The following is a 23,169-nucleotide window of genomic DNA, read 5'->3' as shown; positions in this document are numbered from 1 at the left end:
TGGAAGTCAGGTTTCTGACTGTGGCAGAAGGGAATTACAAATATGGAAATGAAGAAGAATAGAATAAACCCTACAATCCTGGGATGAAATTAGAGGTATTAGTATGAACTCATTATTTTTAATATGCATATAAATAGATATAAGAATAGATGTGTGTGTATACGTGTATGTGTGAACGTAAGTGTATACAAATATTTTCTATCTTTATTCACTGAAAGGACCTAGAAGCAGTGACATCCTAGTAATAAAGGTAACTAGAATCCAGATCTTAGTTTATGAGAAACATTATTCACTAAAAAGAACCAGAGATCCATAGAGAAAAGGCTAGTTTGGGGCCAGGGTAGGGAACGTCTAAGACGAGCCTGGGACGTATTGTTGTGCCAAAAAGGAAGAAGGTACTTAAAAGAATGATAAGGATAAGTCAAAATGACACCAAGGGCAGTCTGATGGATTCCCAATGGCCAAATCAGGGACAGTTTGAGCATCGAAATAATGATAGTAACATTATAGTTCATTTAGTAAAATAAGAAACCACGAATACACACCTACAAGAAAAGAGAAAGTTCTTTTAGTAAAAAGTCAACTAATAAATGTAGAGGAAATGATGTTAATTAAAAAAATCACTATTTGGTAACCGTCAAATAATAACTGATTCAGGCAAGAAACATAAATAGATATTAAAAAACAAGTAGGCAGAAGTTTGCATGGTAGGGGGCCTATATATAATCTCAAAGTATCTCCTATGATATACTTATTAACTTATTATTACAAGAGAAAAATGATAACATTACAGTAGGGCAGTAGTTCTCAAAGGAGTAGGAGGGGATTCTGCCCCCTAGGAGACATCTGGCAATGTCTGGAGACATTCTATTTACCACAGTTGGGGTGGGGGTGCTACTGGACTCTAGTGGGTAGAGGTCAGAGATAATGCTAAATATCCTACAATGCGCAGGACAAAGCCACCCCAGCCCTATTGCTTAACAAAGAACTATCCAGCCCCATAGGTTAACTTTGCAGAGTTTAGAAAACATTGCAGGCACCACCCTTAGTCAACAGATTAAAGTTAACACCAACAATGAAAGGATAAACCAACATCGTGTGATTCCTGATATGACACGCTGGGAAGAACACATCACTTTTGTAATATTCCTACCAAAAAAGCACAGCCTGTACCTAATAAAGAAGAAACATCAGACAAACTCAAGTTGAAGGATTATCTACAAAATAACTGAATGTACCCATCAAAAATATCAATACTGTGCAAGACAAATACTGAGGAACTGCTCCAGATTAAAGAAGGCTAAAAAGAACAAATGTACAATCAGGGATTTTTGATTGCCAATGAGAAAATAATAACATAAATCTTAATTCAATCTGACATATAACCAAAAAAAGGTTTTGATGAATGTTAAGGAACTGTAAGTTACAGGCATATTAGAGTGACTTACATGTCTGGGAGAAGAAGAATCTGGTTGAACACTCTAAAAATGAAACAGAAAGATAGATTATACTACTGAAGACCTGGTAATTTTACATTAACCTCCAAAATACTTGAAATAATTTCAAGTAAATATTCCTCCCATAGCTAACAAATGACCTACATTAATTCCACTGAAACATCAACAGAAGATGAAACATCAGCTCCAGATACTGCTGTCTCTGATTTTATAACATTTCAAATCTTTCCTACCTCTTAAACTTATTATGGTTAATTAATAATTTGCATCTAGCTTAATGTTTCTGAAGTGGCATACAGCTGACAGATCCATCTTAGTGCCTGGCCCATTACAGCACGTAAGTACAGTTAGGGTAGAATGCTTTCTTAGGGTAACTAACACTCCATCACAAAATATGGGTTAGCTTATAAGAAGAATTCTAGTTCTGCTCACAAATTCCAAGCTTACTGAACAGTTCAGTGGTATTTCAATTAAATATATTATCTGCATTTTCATATCGAATTCATCAAATAAGTTAAGCTGTATCCTTGTAAGAGAATTTATCAATGTTGCATAGAAACGTTCAAAAGATATGCAGCTACCTCCCAAATCATGATTTTTCTCCCAGGCTGTGGTTCATTTCCCACAGCATACCGAACAATTTCACTAGGCTGGTCTATCACCATCCTACAGTTCTACATTGGACTAAATAAGCTCACTGAGTTTGGCATGTGACCCTTGGTTGGATATGAGACTAGGTAATCTTTAAACGCTTTCAATTTGAACATCTATCCCTAAAAGCTCTGTTCTCACCTTTCTCATTTCTGTTTATGATATTACTATTCTTCTAGTCAACTAGATTTTAAAAATCCAAAACATCTGAAAGTTTCAGTCGTCTTTTGCCTTTTCCATATCTAACCAGGTTAAGCAGTGGATAAAATCAACAGGACAAGGGACATTAGAACTAAGCAATGAATTTAAATGTTTTAAGTCAATAAAGGGATGGATTCAGGTGATCTGAAATGAAAAGCAAGAACAAAGGCCAGAAATTTTAACACAGAATCACCAAATGTAATAGGAGGGACTTATTGTTATCAGGAAGAGAGCAGAGGCTCTAAGATTGGAGTTAGTATACTACTATCAAAGCAGAGAAACTGGGAAAGGAAAACATCAGAAGATGATGACGTGCCATTTTCAGAATGTGCCCAGCTGCCTGTTAAATGTATAGGACAAATGCTTGTGAGAAAGGTGAAGCCTGTGAGATATAAATCTGGACATAATTCATATACACGGGCAACAAAGTAATAAAAGAGGATGACTCCACTGACAAGGAACTGCAAACTGAGAAGAGGGCCAAATAAAACCTGGAGAATTCTCATAAATTAAGAAGTGGTCAAAAGAAAAAAGAATCATCAATGAAGGAAAATAAAGTCATTTTAAAAGTAGGATAATCATGAGGGTAGTATTAAGTCACAGATTAATAAGGAGAATATAACAATGGAAGAAAGTATTCACAGGTATTTAAATGATGCAGCACTTAGAGAATGAAGACTAAAAACAGAACAGAGGTTAGGCAATTAGAGATTATTAGCCCACAGAGACTATAATTTTGGTACTACAATGAGGAAAAAAGTATGGATGGGTCCTGAAGAAATGGAGCAGTTGACACAGGTGTACACTATGTCTACAAACAGAAAAAAAAAGAAAGGACAGCTGATGGTATAAACAAGACTAAAGAAACAGTTTTCATGGGAGAGGGCTCTGTATGAAACTAGACAAATAGTAGGGGAGGGTATAGCTCAGTGGCAGAGTGCGTGCTTAGCATGTATGAGGTCTTGGGTTCAATCCCCAGTACCTCCATTAAAAAATAATTAACTTAAAATAAATAAATACATAAATAAATAAACCTAATTACCTCCCCTCCTCAACCAGAAAAAAAAAAAAAAATCAGGGGAAACTAAATAAATAGCTTTAAGAATAGGAGAGGGTTCTGCATGTTAGTATGTATCAGGCAAATAACCCACACAAGCAAGAAAGGAAACAGTCCATGTCACTAGCCTAAGCTAATTTCACAAGGAAGGTGAACATTTTGGTATTTGATTCTCCCACTTATGGAAAACTTAAACTTGATAACATTTGCTATTTTAGAGTCACTACGTAAACAAAAGCAAAGCGGCACCAGCCTTCTGCTTTGTGTATCCTAAAAGAACGTATATGCTAGTTTTGACATTACTGTATCCAGCAATGACGAAGTTTAATAAATTTCACCTACATAATAGAAGTCTTAAGATATGAGAGTGGGAGAGTTAATACTGATAAATTAAACAGAAATGAATCTCAAAAATTCAAATTCTTACTTTTAACAAATGGCCAATTATTTTCTTTTAATGTAAAAAAAAACTTGTATGAAGCTTCATTTACATATCATTATTTTTTAAAGTTTACATGTCCCTTTTTCCCCTAACTAACATAATATACATCCAAGGAAAACAAATCCAAAAATTACTATCTTAGTATAATTCAATGAATGATACAAAATCTGCTTTTTAACAGAACTATTATTCCGAAGTCTGAAAAGAAAAGACATGCTGGTACCTTAAGTAGTGAGTATTGACAGCTGGCTATCACCAGGCAGAACTGCAAGACCCAGATATCTCTGAAGAAGCCTTGTATGAGGAGAATAGATCCCAAAAAAGCCACAAGAATAGCCAAGATGACAGCTAATACATTCTCCAGGATCTCACGATTTCTGTAGACAGAAAAATTTGTAAGTATATCATCTCTATGTGAAATTAATGAAAAAAAATTAATGAGAATGAAAAAAGGGAAAACATCAATATGAGTTCCTATTACACTTGCTAAGATTTTTTTTTTTTGGTGCTGAGTTTGAAGAAGGTTTTGGATCATACTGGAAAAGTATGTTTCAGTTTATGTGGAAAACTAGCACAAATTCTTATGTGCAAATAAACCATGCTATAGTGGATTGTGAGGTTCTAATTATAATGCACAATATAGTTTTAATTCCTATTTTATAACATTACTCTTCTTAGCATCTACTTTTCTGTCAAATTTGTTGCCAAATAACTAAACCACTTGGATGGCAAATAAAGGAGATATACTAAAATACAAGTTTGAAAAACAAAATCTCAAAACAGCTTCTAGACAATTAAATTGAAAAGTTATTTATATGACAAAGTTTGTAACCAAATTTTGATAACAAGTGGTTTCATTTCTCCCATCTCTAAATCTGAGATAATCTGAAAATTTATTAAGATTACTTCAGTACAAGCTCTTACATATACTGAGAATGAAAGCAGTGATAAAGACCATCAGTACTACCTCTATCAATGTTGCTGAGACAATTCTACATTTTACTAAACTGACACTGTAAAAGAAGCAATGTGATGCCCAAGACACTACATATGGTAATTAAGGTGATTTTTATATGTCAAACTGAAAATAAGAATCTGTCTCATTACTTCTTGGGGAAATTTTATCCGTAAAATATTAAATATTCGCCACAAGTCTTGGTTTTAAAGAACGTTTACTGACACAAGAACATGCTCAGTGCATCTGCCACACAAAAAAAGCAGGACAGAAAACTGGACAGAAGACATAAGTTCCATTATTGAAAAAACATACACATAAAGGTTTAAAAGCACAATCTATCAGTACGCACTACTAATACTGGTTCTCTCTGGATGGAAGGATTATGGCTGGTCTCTACCTTAAAATCTTTCTAAATATTTACCCCCAGAATGGGTAAAGAATTACTTTTATAATCACAAAAAGGGTTTTATTTATTTTTCACTAAGTCAATGCCCTATTTACAATCATCAATTGACCTAAAAAATAGAATCCACGAACATCTCTGTACTATTTCATTTGATAGTTCTCCCAGATTAAAACAAGTTCAATAGTATTTTCAAATCAATAACCACTGGTATTTTCCTTTGTTCTTCCACAGCAGCTGCAGAATTCCAGATCTGCTGATCCAACGATCCCCATCGGTCCTACTACATTATATTCTGTCCATGTCACTCATCACAGAACATGTGCTCTCCTTTCGGCTTTTGTGTACATTTTAACTTTGATGAATCCCATGAATCCCAACTTGTTCTTTCACTGATCTTGTTTTTGATGTCACATCTGAGCAATTTAGCCTACCCCAAGGTCACAAAATTTTTATCCTATTCTGCTTTTTTCTGAATTTTATGTTTTTGATTTTACATTTAGGCCTATGATCCATTTTGAGTTAGTTTTTGTAATAAGATACAAGGCAAGGATACAAGTTCTCTCTTTTTTTTTTTGGCATAAGGAAACCCAATGGTTCCAGCACTATCTGTTGAAAAGCCTATTCTTTCTCTACTTCACTGACTTGGGATATTATTTTGACACTGTCTAGGCCTGGAGTTTTCCTTATGGGAAGGTGTTTAATTACAACGTCCATTTATTTAATAGACATAGGGCTATTAAGGTAATGTATTTCTTTTAGAATGAACTCTGATCATTTCTATCTTTCAAGAAATTTGTCCACTGGCAAATTTATTTACATATAGCTGTTCATAATATTTTATTATCTATTTAATACCTGGAGAATCTGCAGTGATATCCTATCTCACATCCCTGGATATTGGTTATTTGTAAGTTTTTTCTTTCTTTTTTCTTTTTTTTTTTTTCCTGATCAGCTTGTCTAAAGGTTTACTAATTTAATTGAGCTTTTGGTTTCCTTGATTTTTCCCTGTTGTTTTCTGTTTCCTCATTGATTTCTGCTTTGTGATTTACTATTTCCTTTCTTCTGCTTACTTAAGCTTAACAAAGTTCTTTTTCTAGCTTCCTAAGGTGGAAAGTGAAGTCAGTGAATTGCCATTTCTTCTTATTTAGTGTTATAAATTCTCCCAAGTACTGTGTTAGTGGTATCACAGAAATTCTAAGTTGTGTTTATTTTTCAGTTCAAAACATTTCTAATTTCCCTCTTTATTTCTTCTTTGATCTATGAATTATTCAAAAGTACTGAGCTTCCAAATATTTAGGGATTTTCCAAGGTTCTTTGTTACTGATTTATAATTAACTCCACTGTGGTCAGAGAACACACTATGTATGACTCTCATTCTTCTAAACTTGAACCTTGTATTATGGCCCAGAAACATGGTCTACCTTGGTAAATGTTCCGTGCGCACTTAAAAGAACATGTATTCTGTTGTTATGAGTGGAGTGTTTCATAAATGTCCACCAACTTAGACTGGCTGATGGTATCGTTCAAGCCTACTATATCCTTGCTGATTTTCTACCTGTTCTATCAGTTGTTGAGAAAGGCCTGTTAATTCAACTATAAAGCATTGTTTTAGATATAGAAACATTTAGGATGGTTAAATCATATTGATTAATTGACTCCCTTTGTCATCATAAAGTGACCTTCTTTTACCTTGGTTAACTCTTTGCTCTGAAATCTACTCTGTCTGACATTAATTCAGCCACTCCAGCTTTACTTTAATTAGTGTTAGCATCGTATTTCTTTTTCAATCTTTTTACTTTTGACCTATTTCTGTCCTTATGTATAAAAGTGCATTTCTTGTAAGAAGCAGAGCTGAGTCTTGGTTTTTTTCTAATTAACAATTTCTGACTTTACCCAACTATCATCTTGTCATTTATTTTCTATCAGTCTGTTTTTGATCTTTTTCCTTTTTCTGCCTTCTTTTAGATTAAGAGAGTAATTTTTATGAATCTATTTTATCTTTTTAAAAAATTTACTAGCTATAACTCTTTTGCTATTTTAGTGGTTGCTTTAGGGTTTACAGTATACATTTTATGAGACTCTACTTCACGTGACGTAATACCACTTCACATACAGCATAAAAAACTTACAATAGCACACACTTTTATATATCTCTTCCTGGCCTTTATGCTGTTATTTCCATGAATTCTACTTTTACTTATATTATAAATCACATGATACATCATTATTATTTTTGTTTAAGCATCCAGTTATCTTAGAGATTTACCAGCAAGAAAAAAATCTTACATATTTATCCATGTTACTTACCATTTTGAGTGACCTTTGTTCCTTTGTGTGGCTCCCTATTTCATTTGGTATTACTATCCTTCTGTCTGAAAACATATCCTGTAACATATTTTGTACTGTGAATCTGCTTGAAAAAAATTCTTTCAGTTTTCCCTAATATGAAAACATCTTTATTTCATCTTGGTTTTTAAAAGATATTTTTACTTGGTATAGAATTCCAGGTTGACAGTTTCTTTCTCCTTTCAGTACTTTAAAAACGTTGCTCCATTATCTTCTCACTTACATTATTTCCAACAATAAATCTGGTTTCTTCCTTACAGTTGTTCCTCTGCACAAACTATGTCTTTTTTTCTCCTGTGGTTTTTAAGACTATCTCACTGGTTTTGAGCAATTACGCGCCTTGGTGTAGTTTTTCTCATGTTTCTTGTGCTCAAAGCTCATGGAGATTCTTCGATGTGTACGGTTATGGTTTTCATCAAATTTGGAAAGTTTTCCATCACAATTTCCTCACAGTTTTTTCTCTCTCCCTGTCTCCTGAAGTAGTCTCATGGCTTACTTTCATTTTGTTTATACGCTCTTTTTGGGGGGATAGGAGTTGGGGAATGGCTGTTTTCTTTGTTTCATTTTGCATAGTTTCTATTGCATGCTTTCAAGTTCACTAATATTTCCTTCTGTAATGTTTATGCTTCTTCTGTAATGTCTAATCTACCGTTAATCCCATCCACTCTATTTTTCATCTCAGACATTTCAGCGTTTGCCACTAAGGCTGACTTGGGTCTTTTTTTTTTCCCCCTAATATCTTTTGTGTCTTTACTTAACTTTTATTAACATGTAAAGTGCAGTTATAACTGTTTTAATGTCTTTGACTGCTAATTCTGGTATCTGTGACCATTACAGCTTTGTTTTGGTTGATTCATTATTTCCCTCTTTATAAACCATGTTTTGTTGCTTCTTGTATGCTTGGTAATCTTTGACTGGATGGCAGACATTGTGAATTGTAACTTTTTATGTGCTAAGAATTTCTGGATTTCTAAAAATCTTCTTCATCTTTGTCACGGTACTTGGAAACAATCTGATTCTTGCACGTCTTGCCTTTACGACTTGCTAGGTGGTTCTGGAGCAGTGCTCATGCTGAGGCTAATTACTCCTGACTTTGAAAGCAACACTTTGCAGTACTCTGTACAACGCAGCACAAAATAGGAATCATGAGCTTCTTTAATCTGGCAGGTGGAGACAGGAACCACTCCCAGCCCTGTGTGCCAGGCACCATTTCCCTATTTCTTTAACATAATTCTTAACCTGGTTTTAGCTAGGTTCCTCGTACATTCCCTTATCAATATTCTGCTGAACAGCTGAGGACACTCAATACAAATCTGAGGTTCTCCCCAAGCAGCAATCCTCTCTGTGATGTCCTGTCCTATAGACTCTAGCTGCTCTGGTCTCCCTGGAGTCTTAGCTCCATCTCCTCAACTCAGGAAAGCTGCAGGAGTCCACTTCAATACTTCCTTCCTATGTCACAGCCTGGGAACTCTACAAAGGCAGCAAGCTGGGCAACCACAGGGATCACATAATCTGCTTCCCGTCCCTCAGGGATCACCATCCTTTGCTGTCTGATCACCAGTGTCTTGAAAACCACTGCTTCACGCATTTTATCTGTTTTTTGCTGTTTCAGGTAGGAGATTAAACTCAGGTCTTGTTACTCCGTGTCCACTGGAAGCAGCATTTGGTCACCAAGTTTGTAACTGACTAATGTTGTTTACTCTTAAGATTAATGCTAAGAAATAGTGAAACAAAAGCTTCCTCTTACATCTTTTATATTTAGAGTCATATTATGTATAACCTTTTGATCATTAACACCTCATATTCACTGGCTTTTAAGTATAACTGCATGATTCTTATTGATAAAAAGGATTTTTAAAATAAATATATTAAAACTGCCACAGAAGAGTGTTTAATGGACTCAAGGGAGTCAGTGTTTGGAGGCCCTATTAACTAACTTAAATTTTATCTCAAGACAACCAAAATAGAAAACATTCTCCAACATGGAAACCAAGTCAAAACCTCAATGGGTAATTTGGGACATTTCAATTTAAAAATAAAATATGCACACATCTTTAATATCACAGTGTATTCTCACCTATCAAACAGGGCCAAAAGTGTGAGTCTGTCAAAGTTAATGCCGATCCATAGCTGGGGCAGGATCCAAAAGCGGTAATAGTGTTTAACTTTTTGGGCAGCTTCTTCTGTTGGACCGTAGGTAGCTGCCAAGTCAGGACTTAGGTCAATGTCTTGTTGTTCCAACAAATCTGTATCGATGGTCAATAGTCTGTTCAATCGAATCTGTGGTAGAGAGAGCTAAAAGAAAATTAGCATTGAAAGGCTTAAAATATCTTTAATCAAGTCATGATTCAGGGGCTACCCAAGAGCTTGCGATTACCTAAGCCCCCTGAGTTCTCCGTATTACTCCACTCTTGTGGGTACTTTGTGAGCATTAGAAACTACAGATGACAACAATAGGAAATGAACTACAATAAAGCAAATCAATTGATAGGCATTTTGGAAAGATTTTATTAGGAAGTATTTGAAATGTTAGCATTTTAGCCCTGTACAGATAGTGAATCACTAAAAACACTCACAGTGAATCATTAGTAGCTTCCCTTCTCCTTGCCAGATTTGAGGACTTTTCTCATTAAGCAATGAACCTCACTATGATGTTAATTCTAAGCTCCTCTGCATTGGATTCAATGCCTTCAATTCTCCTTACAGTCTGTTATCACTGTTACTGCTGTTTTGAAATCCCTCCCACTTTCCTTTATTTTTGTCTTGGCAGGCTGCTCATCTGAGACTGTACAGATTATTACCACATTATATTTCTTTAAGCTTTAACTCATCCATTCACCAGTTCAACAGTTTCCCCTTCCTCTGAAATGATCAAAAGTTTACTGTCTCTAGCACAGCACTAACCAGCATTTTGCTATTCCAAGGCTCCCATACCATTTAACAGTGAAAAATGCTACTATGCCATTTTATATAAAGGACTTGAGAATCCCCAGATTTTAGTATCTGCACGGGGTCCTGGAACCGATCCCCTGCTGATACCAAGGAACGACTATAACCATTTCCCCATTTCTGCTTTCCTATGGAGTTACCAGAAATATACTGCAGTAAAAAAAGCAAGGACAGTTTTTATTTTTCAAGCATACATGGGAGTACAGTCAAGAAAACTTGCTTCCTATATATAACAGCCATTTCTACCTCTAAGCATTGACAAATACCTCCCCAAACACTTGTTTTTCTTACGCTCTATGCCATGGTTTCTCAATCTGGGCACCACGTATTCTCAGCCAGATAATTCTTTGCTGGGGGGGCTGTGCTCTCCACTGTAGAATGTTTTACAGCATCCCTGGCTTCTATCCACTAGATACCAATAGCATTCCCCTGGTTTTAACAAGCAAAAAGATTTCCAGACAGTGCCAAATATTGAAAACCACTGTTCCATGCCAATTCACATCTATAGTTTTAAAACTCTGCTCACAATTCAACATCTTCAGGAAGCCGCACTAAATTTATTTACTCATATCTCATACATTGTTTATAAGGATTTCATCTGTTTTATCTTTTCTAAGAACCTCAAAATATACATCTTGATGGCAAAGGCAGTGTTATCTTTTTTAAATAGCCCACTGTACCTCATATGGCATTTTTTATACAGTGATATCATCACTAAGGTTCCCCTACACACACTCATATATGAATAACTAGTCAGATAACTGTACCAAAATCATAATATTCAAAGTGTAGTTTTAAAATTGGCACAGTTAAAAATGACACAGATTATGACACTGGTGAGTAAACGGACCTTTACATACCCTCAGAAGTGTAATTACTGATTCATACATAGCTAATCAAACTCTATGGTACTCTATGTTTGTTTCTTAACAAAGGATTTATGAGAAGAGATCCACTTTGGGACAGCAAAGGTGATCTTGTCATAGTTTTCAGCAACACTGATATTTTGTAACTTCATTAATTTTCTAATTTGTACAGCTACACGATCTGGAAATACATCATTTTATAAAAATAAAGGAAAACCTACCACATCATGTGGATAAAATCGAACTGAGGTAGAACTGGATACATGAGAATCCGTGTCACTAAAATATAATGAAAAAGACTTTAGGGAATAAACAGCTTGTCAAGTAGTAGAAAGAAAAATAAATCCGTTAATAATTACATGGTATCTACACTGTCTTCACTTTTCCATGTAAACTTCAAAATACAAACGTGAAGTTTCCTAGAGTTGTGATTAAGAGCATACATAGCCTCTGGGCCTGAGTATCAGTACTCAAATCTCCCCATCAACTGAATGAGAGCTTGGACAAGGTATCCGACCTTTTCATACTTCAGTTTCCTCATTAGTGACATAGGATAAGAGTACCTCTATAACAAGGTTCTTGTGAACATTGTTTAAGAAAGCAATTAACATACTGCCAGAAGCACAATACATTTAACCTATGATTTAATAGGCTGAAACGCAGCAATTCAGTTTCCACAACTCAGTCAAGTTTAGATGTCAAAGCTTGAGACCTTACCACATTTATGGTGTTAGGAACTGTTTGTACCCTGAATTATACTGAACATAATAATAAGTGCTCCCATTGCTCCTCCTCCTCCTGCTTCCACTGGTACAAAATCATCTAAACGCTCCAAGTCAATCATTTTTGAGGGGGTGAATTCTGAAACTGGACTAACAGAGTTTAAAGAGTGTAGCTTTCTAAATGTTCTATCTTTTCAGCATGCTAAGTGACCACAAGAGCCTACTGCTATAAATGGCCCCTTAGAACTGAAATAACTCAGTGAATGCTGCCCATAGATGTGCAGCATTTAAATAGGTGTGTCCCACTATTAAAAGGAAGTCTTAAAATAAGAATCAAATGACCCTCGTGGGAAAAAAAAAAAACCAATCAATCAACAATAGATTTCAATGCAGCAACTAGAATAGATGAGTAAGTACAAACTTCAGAAAAAATTTTAACACATATTAAACTGTAACTGCTTATGTTATATGATCAAGATTTCTATTTCTTACTTGCTTTTCTCCTAACCTGTTATCTTATGTAATTCCTTACTAAGGGAAGGAGAGAAAAGAATGTATCATATGACCCATATTTTAAGAAACTCCTCCTTCTTAGAGCTGGTAAACAAATTTTAAAACAAAATGAAAGACGATCATTTAAAAAGACACTTGACCAAGCCCCTCACATAAATTTAAAAAAAGTTTGATATTACACAAAGAAAAAGATCTGATGGGTTTGAACTTAGTTGTGTAAATATTTTTCTAATAAGTTTTTCTTCATACTATATATATGTGTGTGTGTGTGTGTGTGTATATATATATATATATATATATATATATATATATATGGAGCGAGAGAGAGAGAGAGTTAAATTTGAAATTGTGGGAAACCTCTGTCCCACTTTGAGACTACAGGAAATTTTCAATTAATTTTTTTAAATATATAATAGCTTTTGTTTTAAGAATAATAAGCTTTCTTTTTTTTCTATACCAAAAAAATTCTACTTTAATTCTTTGGAGACAAAAGTATAAAGACAATTTATTTAAGCCAATATAAACAAATGCTTTCAAATTAACTCTTCTATCTCAAGGCTTTAGAACTTTAAGCACAGCAATTATACACAAGTACATAGACTCTCCGAATATGACTTCACACATACCAGATATTGGATGCTCTTCTTGCTGCTGGTTCAAAATTCACAAGTGACATATCACAGCCACCAGTCTCATAAAGCGTAGAAGAGAACTTACCTAGCAAATAAATGATTTTTTTAAAAAGCCATTAGAATACTCAGAAATTTTCCTTCATGAAACACTAATTTTAAACTTATTACAATTCAAGAAAATGTATTATAACCTTCTTTTTCCAAAAGATTTAAAAATACAATGAGCTGCATGTTATTCAGCATGACATAAGTTGAAAAGGAACCCTAAACAGGGGGGCCAAATGTCAACATATATAACAAAGGATTAAAAGTGATTTAAGTCAGTTTTGTGATAGAAGTCTCCTCTTCTCCTCCCAGCACATTCTCAAGTCAAGTAATAATATGAACAAATTTAGTGTTAAGGGTCACCTGTCCACTACATACAAAAGGTGAGCGGCCATTTGGAACACTTCTTAAGTTTTAAGATAGCTCAAACTGCAAGACAACAAATTTGTGTGACTTTCAGAGTTTTTTTATTTTGTTTTACCTTTAAGAAATGAAAAGTATCAAAATGGGTTTAAGGAAGTTCAGTGAATGAGTAATGTTGGTGATAATTAAATTACTCTATTTAATGATTACTAGTTGTAAGATTCTATAAGAACTCTATGAAAAGATTTAGGAACACCTATGCTACAGCCAAATATCTCTACAAAACTGATAAGAGGTTTAGAAATTTTACTGGTTGCAAAGGAATATAGGTTAAAAAACAAAACCTCTCTTAAAATGAACCGTATAAGATAAAATGATTTCTGATAATGGAAATTTAAAAATCTGAATACTGTCTGAAATGCATTCTTCACCATATCAATGGTGGGCAGGGAGCATAAATAAATGAATATAAACCTCCAGTAGGGCAATGAGATGAGGATTGTTTGGATGTAGTCCAGGCTGCCTTTTGAGTATTTATGAGTTTTCTGTTATTACTACCTAGAATTACTGAGGTTATAAATATGAGAAATCTAGACAATTTCAACTTGGTGGCAAGGCTAAAAGATTTCTCTTCCATGACTACAATGAAAACAGTATACAATAAGAATTATTTAAGTAAAATCCTTGAAAAATGACAATAAAAGGTCCCCATAATATACTAATATAACGAAGGGTTCACAGAACATTTCAACAATTACTTCAGTCTTTAAAAGGACTAGAATCAGAAAAGGTACTTTATTAAATAGGATTATTTGAGTACTGTCTATGGGTCATAGGCAGAATGTGAAAACATTTTATCTTATTCTGGTGTTTTCTATAGTAGCCTTTTTTTTTTTTTTTTTTTTTTGGTCAGAAGAATATACTCTTGAAATAAATTAGAGGCGGAAAAAAGCATTCTATGAAATGTTCAGCTTACTTGCTGTTTTTCAGGGGAGGATTACTCAGCATGCTGCTTATCTAAAAACTCTGCTTTTTACCCCTCTTTTAGCCATGAGTCATTCACTCTTAACACCTCTAACAGAAGCCAGAGTATGCAACTAAAATAAAATGATATAGTTTTTTGAGATAGGGTGGGTTGCAGAAATTGTTTATTAAAAAAAACTTAAAATACTGCCTTGACTGAGGTTTTAAAATTCTTTTTAAATGGTAACTTTTTATGCTATGCTCTTTCCTCACTTAGCATGGACAATCCAAGACTAACTGTGCTACAATAAATTTACATTAACAGAAAAAAAGAAACATCTTACCAAAACCACAGATTGCATAAATGCAAAAGAATTATAAAACCACATTAAATGACTAAATCACAGAGTAACAGAGCTGGGAGGTCTTGGTTAACCGTGTGTGACGTCCAGTAAGAATGGAATGCATAAACATTTGTGTTTATATCACATAATTTGTGTGTATTTTAGGAATAAGTTAATTCTATATTCAATAGAGTTTAAATTATTGGACTATATTCTGCATATTTACATTTCATGGGATTTTTAGTAATATAAGTCCTATTCTTGGGATACTGAAAATAACAAATATCTATATCCAACTGGATATAGAAATCAACTAAAAACTCTTTGTAATTTTCAAATGAAACAGTAAAAAGATCAAGTCATTAATACAACTATGTTGTCTTTTATGTATAGATGTCTAGTATAAAACTAATATAAAAATAGGTACATTATATAAAAAAAAAATCTCCCCCCCAAAAGCTTTTTAAACAGAAAGAAAGCCAGAAAAATTGAGTAGTTTTATTATTACATAAATCTATAACTCGGAATGCATACAAATCAATGACTAACAAGTAATAAAATTTAGAAATTTAAACAAGACATAAAACATGTTTAAGAAAAGGGCAGCCATAATTTCAACAAAAGTGCATGATACCAACTGTGCCTTTCTCTTCCCCCTTGAGAAGCTTTTGTCTTCCTACTAACTTTACAAACACGTTCAGTGTCATTAAAAGTACACATGGCACATGTCAGAACAAACTAACTTTGTATTAAGTTTTCATGGTGTCTTCCCAACTTAACTCTATCAAAAGAACAGATTCTATGCCCCCTTTGTATCTTTTGGTTTGGCAACCGATAGCACTTCAGAAGTAACAAATTTCATTCAGAAGATAGCTCAGGAAAAAAAAAAATACACCAAAAAGTGTTTAAAATTTCAGTGAAAAACTTTGTAGCATTTTAATAAAATATAATAATATACTAAAGACATCTTCAAAAATAACCAAAACAAAAATAAGTAAATATTGCTATTGGTTTATAAAAATTAAGAATATCTTAAATTTGTACAAATCTTGTTCATATATAGCAATTTTACATATATTTCATTTGAGAGTAAAACCATAATCAGTTAATCTTTATTAAACTGGTAAGTAAATGTGCCCTCATTAATAATCCTATTTTAATAGAATATTCGGTATTAAGAAAAATACTTCAAGTTAAATATTAATTATTTCTAATAAACATAAATTGGGAAGAAAGAACTTTCAACTTTCATATCAATGAACCATGTCCTCCTCACATGAATTATGATTATAAACTAAGTCATCTATCTCATCCTAATTCAACTCCCAGGTCATAATTAATATATCTAATAGTAGGGCTCTGTCATGATTTTAAAAGAAAACATTAATTTCTGACAAAATAAATAAGACTGAAATTTCAGACTTAATAATGATATTGGCCATGACATAGCACCTCTTAAGATAAAAGAAAAAAGGTAAGTACCTGGTATTTCTGTTCTGAATATTCAATAATGATTGCTATTATCTACAAAAATTAAGTTTAATTACACAAAACCATATTTTTTTGAGGTAGGAGAATTTCAAATAACCACAGGTCAATAAATGTGCTGAACAACAGGAATATGAGTAAACTGAATAGTGACTTAAAGAAAAAGGACACTTGACATCCTTCCCTACAAGCCATGAGTGATAGATCAGACAAGCTCAAAATAAACACTGACAAAAGACAAGGATACTAACGAGATTCTCTAATTAGTCCTATCAATAAAAACCCTTGCCACATAGCACAAAGCCAAATGAATGAAGACTGTAAGAAATTCTTATTGCATTCTTAATGTCATTCTCATTTTACTTGTGATCTTAGAAAGCGGTGGTTACTAGAAGGTCAAATCATCCGTAGGGTTTTTCTCATCTTCCCAGTATCAACAACAAAGAAGGTCTCAAATTTCTTAGATGATTTCCTTCCTTAGACCCGTCCCTCACCCCCGTTCATTCTGTGTTCTCCAAGCTAACCCTGGTACACTGCTTACTTCTCATTTTTCTAGCATTACTCTTAGGACAAGGGTGGAGGGGGGGCTGCAAGAGCAAAAAGAGAGACATACAAGGGAGGCAGCTCTACAAGTGTTTCTAGAAGACTACTGGGGGACTACATACATCTATGTGACTAACTTAAGTACCCTACAGAAAGTGCCTTTTTCTGATGGCGATGAGTGCTGTGTTCACAATGCCTTCTCAATGAATATATTACACTTTTAAGAGAGAAGGCTTTGACAAGTTCCAATTTCTTGGATAGCAACCCCCTTATTACCACGAATGGTGGTGGTGTCTATAAGTCTCTGAGGAAATCTGAGTTTCCACCCAGAAACGACTCATTTTACTGTTGCTTATAGGTCCCCAGACCGGGGTCAGCAAACTTTTTCTGTAAGAGACCGGATAATAAGTATTTTAGGCTTTGTAGGTCAGTCTCTGTTCCAGCAGTTCAAGTCGGCCATCACAGTGTGAAAGCAGTCACATAAAACACGTTAACATAAATATTTATTTACAAAAACAAGCATCAAGCTGGATTTAGCCTCCAGGCCACAGTTAGCTAAACCTTGCCCTAGACCAAAAGCCTTAGTCCTCTAAAACCCTCTTTAACTTTTGTACTAAATGGAAAATAAGTCACTGTGCTACTTACAATTTAAAGTTTCAATATTGAGAACCAGTCCTTCTTCCTAGAATGTGCAATGCTGTGCTAGGTTTTTAAAACAGAAGAATAAGAAAAAAGGCAGGCATGAAAAGAAAGAGGTTGGTTTAGAAGAGAGCTTTTGAGGACTCATTAAGGAAAGACAGATAACTCTATTGCTTGGTAACAGTGAAAGAGATATATATATATACTGATATATTGTACTACTATGGTCACTGCTCTCTCTCCAGTTCTGACTTAACACAACATGCCTTAATTCACTGTTAAGTCTAATCCCTGGATCAGGCGAACCTTCCAGAAGTGAATGTACAACTACATATTCTGGTAGAATTTCATCATCTCATATTACTTTCAAAGGGACAGGTCCTCCTTATCTTTTGGTAAAATAATCCGTAACAATTGACAATTACAAATGATCAGATAAACCACCCCCCCAAAAAGCCATAGAATGGGAGAAGATATTTGTAATTTATATCTGACAAATTGGTTTTATCTAAAATATCAAAAGAACTCTTATATGTCAATAATAAGACAAACAACTCAATTTTAAAAGTGAGTAAAGGACAGGGACACACTTCACAGAAGATCTATGTCTAGCCAATAAACACGTCAAAAGATCCTATCATTCGTCTGGATAAAGAAGATGTGGTATATTTATACAATGGAATACTATTCAGTCATAAAAACCGACAACATAACGCCATTTGCAGCAACATGGATGTTCCTGGAGCATGTCATTCTAAGTGAAGTGAGAAAGAAAAATACTGTATGAGATCGCTCATATGTGGAATCTAAAAAAACAAACAAAACATAAATACAAAACAGAAACAGACTCATAGACATAGAATACAAACTTGTGGTTGCCAAGGGGTAGGGGAGTGGGAAGGAACAGACTGGGATCTCAAAATGTAGAATAGATAAACAAGATTATATTGTATAGCACAGGGAAATATATACAAGATCTTGTGGTAGCTCACAGTGAAAAAAAAATTGTGACAATGAATATATGTATGTTCATGCATAACTGAAAAATTGTGCTCTACACTGGAATTTGACACAACATTGTAAAATGACTATAACTCAATAAAAATGTTAAAAAAAAAAGATCCTGTCATTCTTAGTCATAAGAGAAACGTAAATTTAAGCTACAATGAGATACCATTACACACCCATTAGGACTAACATTTAAAAGGCCAACAACAGAAAATGTCAGCAAGAACGGGAACAACTGAACTCTCACACATGCTGGTGGGAATGTAGAACTACTTTTGAAAATAATTTAGACATTTTATTCACAATAGCCAATGCGTGGAAGCACCACAAACTTTGTCCATTGGCAGATGAATGGATACACAACATACAGTATTTCCTACAATGAAATACTCAGCAACAACAAGGAACAAATTGCTAACACATGCAACAATATGATGAATCTCAGAAGCATCATGGTAAGTGCAAAACTAAACACAAAAGGCCACATATTGTGTGACTGCATTTATATGAACTTCTAGGAAGAGGGCAAAACATAATATGATAAAGCACGTAATAGATGCCTATGGCCAGGAGCCGAGGAGGGATGGACTGCAACAGGGGCACCATCTTTTGAAATGATGGAAATGTTTCTGTATCTTGATTGTGATATTTCATATGTGTGCACGTCTATTAAAACTCACCAAATTGTACATATTAAATGGATGTAATTTATCATGTCTAAATTATATGTCAATAAAATCGATTTAAAAACAAAGAAGAAAACAATACTGGTCAGGTAGAAGGATGAGCATGAGACAGCATCTGTCAGTGAAATTCCCACAAGTTACCAACCAAGGCTTTGGAGAGTGAGTGACATTCGTTGTTTCATTTTTGTGTTTCATTTTTAAAATACGATGCATCAAAAGATTCAAAACTAAATATACAAAATGAAGAAAGTTCCCCCACTCCCCAGAGACAGCCACTGCCAAGACCAGTTTCTGTGTTCCTCTGAACCCTTTTACCTACATTTTGTCCCAAGACAAATGGCTCATTCTCCTAATACACACTTTCTAAAATTTACTTCTTTTGCTTACTAAATAGCTTAACTTTTCATGTCAATAATACAGACATATCAAGTTCTGAAAATTATATTATGTTGATGAATAATACACCAGGGGCTCTCTAGTAACAGGCATTTAGATTGTTTATAAATTTTTTTTAAAATTACAAACAATGCTCCAATGAATATCCATGTACATATATCTTTGCATGTTTGTGAAACTTGTGGGTTAAAATATATAGGCATTTTTTTGGTCTATCATTCTAAACAGCCCTCCAAAAATGTTCAAACTTTTAGTTGTCTATTTCTCCATACCCTTTCCAACAGTGGACATAACTACACATTCAACAGTTGAAAAACATCATAATCCTGTTTTTAATTTGCAATTTTAAAAATGAGCAAAGCTGAGCTGTTTGCCCGTAATTGCAAGCCACTTGTATCATGTATTTCTTTGAACTCTAAATTTCTCTAGTTCACTGATCTTTATCTTACTGATTTGAAGTGTTTATTATCTTACTGTGGCAAAGACTGATGACTGACCCCCAGTATTCATCTTCTCCTATTCCTTTAAAAAATAGGACCTTAACCTTACTGAATTTTCAGCTGAGTCTCTCTCCATCTGCTTAGAGATATTTCTCAGCCTCTTGCAGCTAGAGGTTGCCATGTGACTACGTATGAGCCCATGGAAGGTAAGAGAAAGTGACAGACACATTTCCCAAGTCACAATCTGAAAGACACACAAGCTGCCCTTCACAGTTTTTAGTCTCCTCCCCTCCCCCTGCCTTCCTGTTTGAGAGGAGCAGTCCCTATGGCCCCGGCAGAGAAGCCATACAGGAAGATAAAGAATCAACCTGTCTGTTAGGGACAGCTCCCAACAGACAGTCATGAGAGGAAGGTAAATTCCTTTATTTCAGTCACTGATGGGGGATGGGGGAGGGCAGGCCTCTCCATTACAGACTCTAACCTATATTCTAACTAATGCACATACTAATCAACTTTAATTTAGAATCTTAAGAATGTTAATATTAGAAAGCAATTAATCTAGTGCTTCAATCTTTACAATATAGACTAGCAAGAAACAAATTAGATATTTCAACTAGTCCCTGTTATCATCTGTAACATTCCTAGAGAAGTTCAGGCATCCAAAACTTTAAAAAATAATATGCTAGTAGTCTTTCCACAGCAACAATGATAAACTTCTAAGCATTTCTAGGAAGTGAGGGTTAAAGTAGATAAAATAAAATGTGTCCAGGTTTATTTTTAATTTTAATACTTATGGGGATAAAACAGACACTCCCAAACCCTGCCAGATAAAGTATAAACTGGTACAAGCTTTTCATAAAGCAATTAAGAGTATACATCAAAGTCCCAATAATGTTTCCCCTTGACAGATGATTCCATTTCACTGTGGTTACCCTAAGGAAATAATCACAGCATACAGAAACATCCGTGTAAAGGATGTTCAACAGAGTGTTTATTACAACAGAAAATATCAGGAATCATCCTGAAGACTAACAATGGGGTTAGTTAACTGATTAAATAAATTATAACAAATAATAATGTTAATAATTATTATTATTTTTGTAATTGACTTACTACTGCCAGGCACTGTTCTAACTGCTTTGATATTTTAATAGATATAATCCACACCAAAAACCTATTATTATTATTACTATTTGGTATTAGTACTATTACTAAGTACTGTTATTGCCCCCTCTTTGATACATGAGAAAACCGAGGCACAAAGAGAGAAAATAACTTGTCAAAGGTCACCCAGCTAGTAAATGGTAGAGCCTGGACTTGAAGCCAGGAAGTTTCACTCTAGAGTCCATGATTCTATACTATCTTTCAAATAGATCTCAGTGATATTTGCAGTCACTTAAAAACAAATTAAAGAATATAAGTAAATGTTCCAATGTGCTAAGTAGAAAAAACAGGATGCAAAACTCATACAGTCATGCAAAAGTCATACAACATGATCCCAATTCTGTTTTAGAAAAGTATATACATGTGGACATTAAAAAAGAAAGGAAAAAATTATAAAATGCTAATAGTCACTATCTCTGAGTGATGAGATTATAAACGACTCAATTTTCTTCATTATATTTTCCAGTATTTCTACTTGCATTTTTGTTAAAACTAGAATGTGCTTTTCCCATCTTTTACACTAAGAAGTATAAATAGAATATATCCCCCTAAACTCTTAACACTTCTTCCTTCTAATGAAGCATTTTTATTATTTCAACAAAAAATAAACATTTTACTTTCATTTATATATACTTTAAGTGGCCCTTACCCCCAAAAAGTTACAAAAAATAGAATTTATATTCAAAAACAACAATAAAGGACAAGATCAAAGTTGTTGCAAAAAAGAATATAAACTTTTTTGTTTACATGAATGAAAATGATCTACTGTAATGTAGGAGACCAAAATACACACTCCAAGGTTCCTTAAAGGCATCTTGACTTTGTATTTACAGTAATGAGGAAAAGTACCTAACGACATAGCTCAAACCTGGTTTGAGCCAGGTAAACCAGCTCATAGCTGATTACAGAGTAGCCCATAATATCTATAATCTTTTGTAAAATACTAACTGGTAAAAATCACTGAAAACATTATAGGTCATCTAAGTCTCTGTGTTTTAAAGTTAAAAATTTTAAAGTCTCCAAATTTATTTCTGCTTAATAATGCATTGCTACTATAAACTGCTTAATGAGAAGGACAATAGGGTGCTGTCATATTTCCTTCAAGTCTCTTTCCAGAACTGACCACATTTTCAAGTTAATAAATTCTGTAGTAAAGTGGATTATCTCAAAGAATACCTTCTTTGTAAATATATGTACAGTAATGAAACAAAAGAAAACCTTAGAAAAATCAATTCATTCATCACTTTTTAAACCTCTAATACATTAATGAAATTAAGAAAGTCAAATTCTGAGGAACACTACCTATGGTATTACTATATTTTATATTTATGTCTTAATAAACATAAAACTCTATTGTCCTCATTTCTTACCTATATCAGTATTGTTATTTTTCACACAAAAATAATTTTATATATACTTTTCACAACATATCCTCACCACTGACCACCACTAATTTCATATGCAGAAAAAAACAAGTAAATTTTCCTGTTTTATCTGATCTTACTTAGAATATTTCCTCTGAGGTGTTGTGTTACACATTAAGAGTTCAACTATCAACTATAATGGAATGGTTCATGATTGCATCAATTTATTAGCCTTAATTTACAAGCAGAAGCTCAGATGAACATAAATACTGAGAAGTGATTACCAAGTTTTACAGAAAAAGCTTAACAGATATAAAATAAAGCTTTAAGGCACCTGATTTCAGAGTCTCTTGTGTGGCTTATCTGGGCACTAAGCCACAGCTTGTTCTATTTAGTATAACTGCGGTTTAACTCGGAATATAGTATGAAATCAACTGCAAATAAGTAAGTTAAACAAAAGTCTGTTTCTTTTTACAAGAAAATTTACCTTTAAGATGTGGTTTTTAAAAAAAAGAAAATGTTACAC

The 23,169-nt window shown here is 33.9% G+C and overlaps 1 protein-coding gene across 6 annotated transcripts in view; it reads right to left on the bottom strand.

Moving 5' to 3' along the window:
• Positions 1-23,169, bottom strand: part of PCNX1 (pecanex 1) — a 183,506-nt gene that overhangs the window by 82,905 nt on the left and 77,432 nt on the right. For 3 of the 6 annotated variants that reach the window (XM_064486077.1, XM_031453979.2, XM_031453983.2), the window contains 5 exons: positions 13,195-13,285; positions 11,555-11,612; positions 9,596-9,798; positions 4,032-4,185; positions 1,449-1,481 (listed from right to left, as the gene is read on the bottom strand). In XM_064486077.1, the coding sequence (XP_064342147.1) occupies positions 1,449-1,481; positions 4,032-4,185; positions 9,596-9,798; positions 11,555-11,612; positions 13,195-13,285 (539 nt within the window). Of the gene's footprint in view, positions 1-1,448; positions 1,482-4,031; positions 4,186-9,595; positions 9,814-11,554; positions 11,613-13,194; positions 13,286-23,169 lie in introns of all 6 variants that reach the window. The other 3 variants (XM_064486078.1, XM_031453981.2, XM_031453978.2) reach the window with 1 other exon arrangement.

Source organism: Camelus dromedarius, chromosome 5 (genome assembly GCF_036321535.1).
Source record: "Camelus dromedarius isolate mCamDro1 chromosome 5, mCamDro1.pat, whole genome shotgun sequence".
Classification (NCBI taxonomy): domain Eukaryota; kingdom Metazoa; phylum Chordata; class Mammalia; order Artiodactyla; family Camelidae; genus Camelus; species Camelus dromedarius.
Note: the sequence above shows the minus strand (reverse complement) of the source record. Positions and strands in the feature narration are given on the sequence as shown.